The 9,618-nt window shown below is 49.1% G+C and overlaps 1 protein-coding gene across 1 annotated transcript; it reads left to right on the top strand.

The window, feature by feature from the left end:
* The first annotated feature begins 642 nt into the window (after positions 1-642).
* On the top strand, positions 643-8,832 carry ASPRV1 (aspartic peptidase, retroviral-like 1). Its single transcript, XM_006862994.1, is given in 6 exon segments — positions 643-763; positions 4,772-4,866; positions 6,698-6,805; positions 7,762-7,881; positions 7,883-7,964; positions 7,967-8,832. Coding segments are annotated over 6 exon segments (1,392 nt in total).
* Positions 8,833-9,618: the final 786 nt, after the last annotated feature.

Here is a 9,618-nt window from a genome sequence, read left to right on the forward strand (position 1 = left end):
CAGAGGCACCTTGGAAGATCTGGAAAATCTTCTTGCAAAGAATCAGCTTGTGAAAACCCTATGGAGAAGCACAGTTCTCCTCTGATACACAACAGGTTGCCATGAATTGGAATCTAAATGACAGTGATTGGTACAGTTCGGAGGTGACACAGTGACACAGAGTAAGCAAGGCTGTATCCAGACCATATAACAAGCTTGTACACATTAGAAGAGGCTCTCCTTTCTCCAGGCAGATGCAGCTCTCATCCCAGCTCACTGGCTTGGTAAGAGGAAGGCAAGTTGGACTTTAACCTCAACATGTCCCACAGTGGAACATATTTGTGCAGTGAACAACCTGAACAGCTGCACACCGTGCCTTGAATTTGCAGATCAGCCCTTCTAGAAACTGGGAGGGAAGGAGAGAGGTAGTCATTTAATAAAAGTGAATTCAGAGTCATGTGAGGAGTTTCTGTGTTAAGATGGGAAAGACTGGTGCCTGCTGATTCTGATGAGGGGAGGGAAATGAAAGTTTGCAGATTCAGAAAACCTACCATAAGAAGCTGATGGAAACCCGGGAAGGAGGCACACACTTTGTATAGGGGGCAGGGGCAGGTAAGACTGAGGGGTGCAGGACTGTCTGAGCCAGTGTGGGGTGCAGGACTGATGTTGCAGGAAGAGCTGGCACAGAATCTGCCATGGGCATGGCAGAGGATGCTGAGCAAGGACACCGAGGCATACCAGAGGCCACTGGTGACCAGCAGCTCCAGTGCCCAGTGGGTGGACTGTGAGTGACACACAGATAGTCCAAGGAGAGGGCCAAGACTGGGCAGGCCAGCCTCGGAAGATCTCGACAAAGAGCCTTGGTCTTCTTGTTATTTTACTTTTCACTATGGAAACATTTCAAACACGCCCCAAACTAGCGAGAAATGAAAATGAACCCCTTTATACCTATCATTTAGTGTTGACAATGATTAATTTTCTATTTGGAAATCATTCCAAGCCTACAGAAAACTCCAAAAACAAGTCTCTTTATTTTTAAATAACTTGTTGCTTATTATAAATATAGTTTCAGAATGTTTATAGAAGAAAACATCATTCATGATTCTACTATCCAGAAATAACTACTACCACCATGCGAGTGTATTTATTTCCAGTCTTTTTTCTGGGCTCATATACACTACTCATGCACACACATACAATTTATACACACACACATATATATATATTTTAAACTGGACTGTCCAATCCAGAGACTAACCCCATCCCCAAAAGCTTTCCTGCCTTGTGTGTCTACGTGTGCTGGCTCACTTCCCAAGTCCTAACTTCCCAATTCCTTCCACACATTGTCTGCTTGTGGAAGTCCTCGTTCCTTGGTTTAACTCTTGGTGCAGATTTCCCTTTGACATTTATTTTTGGTTTTCCTGGGCAATATTGGGTGACCTCTTGTAGGAGGAGTTGCCAGTGCCCTGAGCCACCATCTTGTTGGGAACCTTCCAACTGCACACTCATCTCTCTGGATTCTGAGTATCTGTGTTTGGCTCCGTCTCCCCCACTCCTCTGTGGACTCTGTGAGGGAGGGCTTGTGTCTGATTCATCTTTCCATGTGAGGCCGAGCTGGCCTCAACAAGTATGTGTGGAATTGCACAAACCTACCCTGTGTCCCATCAGCACTGCTGACTCTTGGAGTGCCCTGCACTAATGACAGCAACCAACATGGTGTCTGGTACACAGTAGGTGCTCAATAAATGTTTGTGAATGCTTCTACTTGGAGTCCTGGTGTGGCACTGTAGGATAAGCAACAGACAAAATGGTCGGTTTGAACCTCAAGGATGCTCCCTGGAAACTCTATACAGAGTTGCTATGAGTCGGAAACGACTTGACGGCATTCAACAACAATAGTGCAGCTACTAGTAATCTAGAACTTTGCATACATGTTAAGGCTCCACTGTTTTTCCCTTTCCCCCACTTCTTTCCAATGATACAAGAGAGAGACCACAGGGACCTGCCAGGGGGATGGTCTCCCGCCTCCCCACTCCATCTTCTCTATGCTAGGAGCAAAACTAAGTCGGCAATTGATTCAAAAGAAGCAGTTCTCTGGGTTGAGGAGATTTTGTGTTTTATTGCTCACCATACCAGTTATCATTAGCAGCAATTAAAACTATTTCAGGATCAGTTCAAAGCTGCCTTTGAGGTATTTAAGTTGGACAAAAGTCCTCCATATGTCTAACGCAAAATCAAATTTCCCAGCGTCAGCAAGCCCACTTGCATTTAGAGGTTACCCAATCTGTATATTTTGATTGTCTAACATTTCATAAATTGCTCAGGTGTTTATCAAAAGTGGTTTAATGTCCCCAAAGGAGTTTGGACCTGTCTTACAAGTACCATTCCCAGCCTCAATTAAGTGGAGGGGGCAGTGAAGACAGGAGGGGTGGCGTGGGATTCGAACAGGTATCACTGTTCCCTCTTGCCAGGAAGAACCCCTGGAGCTTCTGTGACCCCCAGGAAGGCTCACAATAATTGGAACAGGAAGGGGTGAAGCTTGGTCTAGGTTGAGGGCACCAAGAATGTGGTAGAAGGCGGGAAACCAGTTTGGAGGGTTGGGCTGTGAAGAGGGGACTGTGAAGACCTTCTGGACACCTTAAGTAATCTTCATATTTGATTGAAAGATGAGAATACAGAAAGAACCTGTTCTGGTAAATTGGACTTCTAGGGAGTTAGTCAGGAAGTTGTTGTAAGTCTTGGTTGGTTCAGGACCTGGGTCTGAGGGCTCGTAGGGGCAATGGGACACAGAGACCACACTGTTCCCCAGGCACCTCTAGGACCCTCCAGGGCCACGACATGCATAAACTATCGCTGGCTGCTGGCAGGGTGGCTTCTGGAGGACTGAGCTGGGCGGGATTCCCAGTTCTTAAGCTGCATGGGCAAGGAGCTGGGAGGGCACCAAATGGCAGTGGTGGTGAACTGGTAAAGGTCCCTGTAGGCAGGAATGTTCTATGTCTCAGAAGCAACATTTGCCTGTCCATTGAGGCCTGGTTTAGGGAGGCTCATCTTGAGAAAGTCTAACAGGGACCAAGAAGGGGATTAATGCTTCCTACGCCCTCAGACAGGGACAAGCTGTCCTGCCCAAAAGAATCCTTTGCCAGGACACACTGTAAGTCCTAGGCGAGTCTGACTTGGTAACAGCGGCATTATGAAGGCTTATGGCTTGGGAATAAGGAACTGTTAGTGCTTAGGATGGCAAGGCTTCATCTCACATACTTAGGATATGCTATCAGGAGGGACCAGTCCCTGAAGAATGACATCATGTTTGGTAAAGTAGAGGATCAGTGAAAAAGAGGAAGATCCTCAGTGAGATGGATTGACACAGTGGCCACAACAATAGGCTCTAACATAACAACAATTGTGAGCATGGTGCAGGACGAGCAGTGTTTTGTTCTATTGTGCACCGGGTCGCTGAGTCAGAACCAACTCAGCAGCACCTAACAACCAAAGCAACAGTGCCTCAGTCTTATCAACACACCTTGCTTCAAAGTGCTCACCCAAGCTCCCTTGAGCTTGGATCTAAATTTCTAACTAGATTTTTTTTTTAATGCAGAGTTTACCTCTTTGCCCCTCTGTCCAATTTCATGTCCTGGTGACATAAACTTACTGAAGCGGAATGTTGGATGCAGAATATGGACTGAGCTAGGTTCTGGGACAGGGGCTGCAGGAGGGGGTAGGCAGAACCAGTGCAGGTAAACCCAGAGATGGGATAAACGGAGGACATCTATGCCCTCGGCCCCACAAGAGGGGAGGGAACAGAAGGCAGGATGACCCACTTCAAAACCAGCTCCTTTCAAAGCAGCTGTAGCTGTGACTGGGGGCTGCTTTAAATGGGTCAGCCTTCATATGTGCATGGGTCTTAAGCTTGTCAAAACTTGGCTGTTAAACATCTCTATCTTGTTTTCATTAGCTTGTAAGCCACGACAATGGGGACCTGCCTAGTTTTCTGAAACAGCAAGTGTGTCCAGAGGCTAATAAACAGCAGGTGTCTCCAATAAATGTGATTTTAATACTCAACGTAATTGTGCACACAGGTCACTATGTGAGACAAAAAGAAGGCGGGGGCTGAATTCTACATGGAAGTTACATGAGCCCTGAGCCGTTTTGAACTGGGAATTGTGTGTGCATAGAACGTGTTTTTGTGTGCAGTGTCTGTGTGGTGTGAGGTCAGGAACTAGTGTGGATGTGTGTGATGTGTGTGAGTCTGTGTGTGTGTGAGAGTGTATGTGTCTCGAGAGAAAACACCATCAGACTGGTTAGAGACAATACCAGCTGTGTAAATTGTGGCACCCAGCGCAAATTGGAAACATAGAGCAATTTGTTCCAAACTCAACAAACTCCAGACAGCAATAGCAGCATATCAAACCAAGCTCAAGGCCGTTCTCAGCATGAGGCCCTGTAACTTTGTCTCCCCTCAGCCGTCCTGTGCTACTTTTAAGAGGCCTTGATTTCCTGATCTGCTCTTGCCATCCAGTTTCCTGGCATGACTGATGCAGTTGGCCTGGAGAGGAGCCGGCCATACAGCCGGGATAGATCCCTTAGCTGTGGTTTGTGCACGTCTGGTCTCAGCCTTTCCTGAGCCTACTCTATTTGGGTTTGGGCTTCCTCGGGTGCACTGAGGTCCATAGGTCTCCATGAACTCTATGCTAAAAACGCCATCTCCTTAGAGTGTCCAGGTGCCCTCAGTGTCCCCACCCTGCCCTCTACTCCAAGCTTCTGACCCTCTTCACACCCTTTGCTGTGCTCTCAGACGAGTCTGCAGAGCAGGTGTCTCTGGATGCCAGTGTGGTCCTCACCGTCCACGGAGGGCTTCAATTTTTGGGAACCTTGATGGACCCTGCTTGGGTCTGTGCTTATTTGCACAGCTGTCCAGAGGAGGAGAAGCAGTACAGGGACCCTGCAGTCTGGCAGGACTCAGCCCAGAAATCTCTGTGAGGGGGTGTGGAGGGCGGGGATTCCCTGAGCTCTTCCTGTTTATTGTCCTGATTTGCCTTCTCTTGGTTAAGCATCACACTCAGGAGATGCTAATGGGTAATAATGAGGGTGTTCCGCCCCAATACCTATAGTTGTCAATAATTAGCTGTGATTTCCTAGGTTCTGGGAGGAGGCAGAGGAACCAGGCTGCCCCAGCTAGTTTAGCTCAGTGCACTATTAACATAGCAATTCCAAGGTCCCTGTATGGTACTTGGGAGTTTCAGATCTGGTCATCTCCCAAGGATTACGGGAACTTGAGAATTTACCTTCACCATGCCCTTAATCCTAGCGGAGACCCACCCCTATGTTCAGCCAAAGGCTGGCTCTGACCCGTCTATCTGCCATTGTAACTAAGTGGCTCCTTTGTGCTTCTGTCATGAGGATCCCATATCACACTGTGTGGACAGACACTTCCTGGAGGGCCACCCCAAACAGGGTCACTGCCTAAGTCAAAGTGTAAAGACTGTGGGGAAGGGTGGAGCAAGGCAGCATTGAGCTCCTTAGTTAGAAAGGTGATTTGCCTCATGTGACTGAGCAGGAGTGGAGATTACTCTAAACGTATTGATCACCAGCCACGGGACTTTGCCCGCCCCAGAGGGATGGTGACCAAATCCCCCACGTAGGAGTGTGCAGATAAACTGGCATTTCAGGGAAATAAAAAAGGTCCTGTTTTAGCATTTGCCAATTTCTGTGGTGTCAATACTCTCACCATGTCCAATTTACAGTTACCAGCAGTTTAACAACTGGCTTACAAAATTTCTGAGTATTTAACTATCATCTCTTGCCTACTGCCCATTGAAACTCCCACCTGTGGTCAGCAGCAGCCCTGTCCTGATTTGTACAGTGCTCTTATCCACACTGGGCAGACAGCCCTCTGCTTTGGGGTTTCAGTTTGTCACAGTGCTTACTGAGGTGAAGGATGTGCACTGACTTTGCCCAAATGAACACCAGATCCAATCAAGTAAAAGGCCAGGGACCGCCCATTTCTATCCAGAGCAGTGGGGAGATTTGAGTTCAGTGTCCACAGCAGGGTTGGGGTATGCAGCAGTTTTACAGCTGACAAATTGCCCTGCCTTGGTGCGCCAACCTCCTCACTCATTCCCACTTCCTTTTTGGTCCACCCTGGTGCCTGGTTTGGCACCTGGCCATCAGAAGACCAGATGTTTTCAGGTGATGAACACAGGGAGCCAGGAAGCCACTGGGCTAGCTCCCTGGGCAGTGGATCAACACCCATCCGAGGTCTGGGAGTCTTTCCGCAGAAGTCTACTTGCAGAAGGGGCTTCCTGGTCTTGCAGGTGGCTGAGCCATTTCCCTGCATGCAGATTCTCATTGAGCAATCTTCTTGGAGACCCACCTGCTCTTGATACCTCCCCAGTGACTCCATTTCCCCCCTTCTAGGCACCTGGAATGTCACAGTGGCCCCACCTTGACCAGTGAGCTGTGATGAGAGGTGTTAACCCAACTACCTCTTGGCTGGCTCACTGTCTTAGGTAGTCGGGTCTGGAGTCTGCTGGGACTGGAGCCAGTGGCAGGGACTGAAGGCCTTTTGGTGTGAACCCTGGGATTCAGCTAGGCACTGGATGCCATGTGGCATGGAAAGCTGGTGAGGCACAGGCTTTAGGCCAGGAAAAAATAGCCCCAGAATCACAGGTGTACCAGAAATTCTCTTCTTGTGTCCTTAATCTCTTCTGCTTGGTGACAGCACATGGCCATGCCTGGGTTGCCCCAGATTGTCTCTGAGGCTGGAGATGATCACAAAGACCAGATTTTGTATGACACTCAGACTCTGACTACAGCAGGAGATAGATTGGTGAGCAGACCATCAAAGTGCACTGTAACACACCACCAACCAGATGTGAGTTGCATGGCCTGAGGACAGAGTAGAAGGTTCCATGGGAGATGACATTTAAGTGGGGTTGCCTCCGCAGCTCTAATCTCCCTGTGCAGGCCCACACCAGGTCTCTGCCCCCTGGATTCATCGCTATGCTTTGCAGGCATCCTCAGTGTGTCTACCAGTGAGCCCTTCTCTCAGAGCAAAAAGGTAGTGAAATTCCCTATCCCTTTTTCCATATAGAGGCCTTGGGGTGGGAGGCACAGGCCTGGGTTCCTGGAAGATAAGAAAGACCAGACAGGGTCGAGATAATGCATGTGGCCCCGAAGATGGGCCCTTCCCAGAGCCCGATCTTCCATCTCTTCCAGGTCTGCCAGCCCACTTCAGGCTCTTAATGAGAGCCCATAGGCTGAGGACTAGTTCCAAAAAGTGCAGATTCTGAATTAGCCATCATCAATCATGGAAAATTTCTATAGCAGCTGAGTTCACAGAAAATGTGTGGGTGTCTGTGTGTGTCCTATGTCATTGAAAAATGATTTCTACATACTCTTCATTCTGGGACCCTCCTTCATCTCCATCTTCAGAACATCTCATGGGATCTAATATTTGGGCTAGAATGCTTGAGAATACCCATTGAGTGCCCAACATCAAGTAGGAGGTTCATATAAGTTCCTTTCACAGTCTGAAAATGGATGGAACACCTGGTCCCTGCTTCCCCCTTCCTCCAATGATTAATGACAAAAACTGGGATGTCATAACATCCTGAGTATCCTCAGGTGTTATTCTGGGACACGGGCTGGGGAGGGTACCTGGGAAGGCCCCCTTCTGACTGTGGCAGGCCTTTCTGGCTATGTGGGATGGCCTATGCCCATCCCGTGGATGGATGGGAGGGAGGGTGAGGCACTGATCCTGCTAGTTGGGCAGGATGCTGGCAGGAGGGCGGGCCAAGAAGGGGTGGAGCCTACAGAACAAAGGAGAATGGGGAGCCCCAGGGGCCCAGGCCAGACATCAAAAAGGCTCTGCAGAGCAAACCGACCACAGCACTGTCTGCCTCTTAACCCAGCAGTCCATCAGACAACCGCGTCGCCTTGGCCTTTCTACTTGCCCACAGCCGGGCAAGTAAGCAGCACTCTGTTTAGAAGGCCTTGTTTTCCAGCGTGATTGCGTCAACACTGCTCTGTGGGTTTCTCTATTTGGCTTGGGTTGTAGCTGCAGTTCCAGAGGAGAGCAGAGACATGGCAGCAAGAGGAGCAAGGAGCCAGGGAAGCCGCCGGGAACATGCCTTCGTCCCAGAGGCTTTTGATGGCACCAACTTCACCCCACAACTCTGGCTGCACCGCTTCGAGGTCATGAACACCCTCAGCAACTGGGACTCTGTCACCAAGCTGAGGTTCCTGAAAGAATCTCTGAGGGGAAATGCCAGGGAGGTGTACAGAGGACTCAATCCTGAAGACCAGGGAAACTATGAAGTTGTGAAAGAGACCCTGTTGAAGACCTTCGGGGGCCCTTGCAGCCACCAGCCCAGAGAGATCGTCTTTGCCAACAGCATGGGTAAGGGCTACTACCTCAAGGGGAAAATTGGCAAAGTGCCCGTGAGATTCCTGGTGGACTCTGGAGCCCAGGTTTCCGTGGTCCACCCAAACCTGTGGGAAGAAGTCACTGATGGCGATTTGGACACCTTGAGGCCCTTCGAGAATGTGGTTAAAGTGGCCAATGGTGCTGAAATGAAGATCCTGGGTGTCTGGGATACAGTGATGTCCCTGGGCAAGCTGAAGCTGAAGGCAGAGTTCCTAGTGGCCAACGCAAGTGCCGAAGAGGCCATCATCGGAACTGATGTGCTCCAGGACCACAATGCTGTCCTGGACTTCGAGCATCGCACATGTACCCTGAAAGGAAAGAAGTTCCGCCTTCTGCCAGTCGGGGGATCCCTGGAAGATGAGTTTGACCTGGAGCTCATAGAGGAGGAACCCTCCTCACAGGAGGATGGCGAGCAGCTGTCCTATTGAGAAGTCCCCTTTCCTGCCCTCTGAACCTTGGTGGGAAGACCCACTAGAGTAGGGGGGTTATATATCCTCAGGAAAGTCTCTGGGCTTGGCCAACCTTCTAAAACCAACCCTTGCCATCACCCTCCCCCTGTAGGGCCCTAATCGGCCCCTGGTTGTGGAGGTTCCCATTTAAAAAGGCACAGGTGAGGGAGAGTAGGCAGGCTTTCTTCAGGGGAGAGGGTTCCTATGATTGTCAAGGTGTTTATTGATGGCAAAGACATAAAGGCTGGAAGAGGTTTGAGAAGAAATGGTTGTCTTTGATGGAGAGACCTGTGGTATAGCTCAGTCATCTGCATGTCTGTCTCAGCTGGGCTGGATATGGCGGTAGGGTCCCTGTGAGCAAGTCCCTAGTTCATGGGTGAGGGTCACAATTTGTCTGGGACTCTTCCCTGTTCACCTGTGCAGTGGTATGTTTCCTTCTGTCATTTGCTTTGAAACTCAACTGAGCCTTGTGCCAATAATTCAATTACTTCAAAACCCAATAAAGACTGAGTCATGGAAAAACCATGTCATGTGTTGATTGGTGATGACTGAAGTAGATGTGCAAGGGAGGGGAGAACAGGGAATCAATGTCAGTGGGGTACAAGAGCCAAGTATAGTAGTGCCTTTTATGGCCCTAGCCTGGAGACATAAGAGGAATGAATATGCTCTATATCTTGAATTTTGTACGGCAGTCTCTTCAAATATTTTTTACTTATTTTCTTCATAATTACTCTCAACTGTAATCAGATCATCCTTTAATCAATT

Source organism: Chrysochloris asiatica, unplaced genomic scaffold, assembly GCF_000296735.1.
Source record: "Chrysochloris asiatica unplaced genomic scaffold, ChrAsi1.0 scaffold00052, whole genome shotgun sequence".
Taxonomy (NCBI): Eukaryota; Metazoa; Chordata; class Mammalia; order Afrosoricida; family Chrysochloridae; genus Chrysochloris; species Chrysochloris asiatica.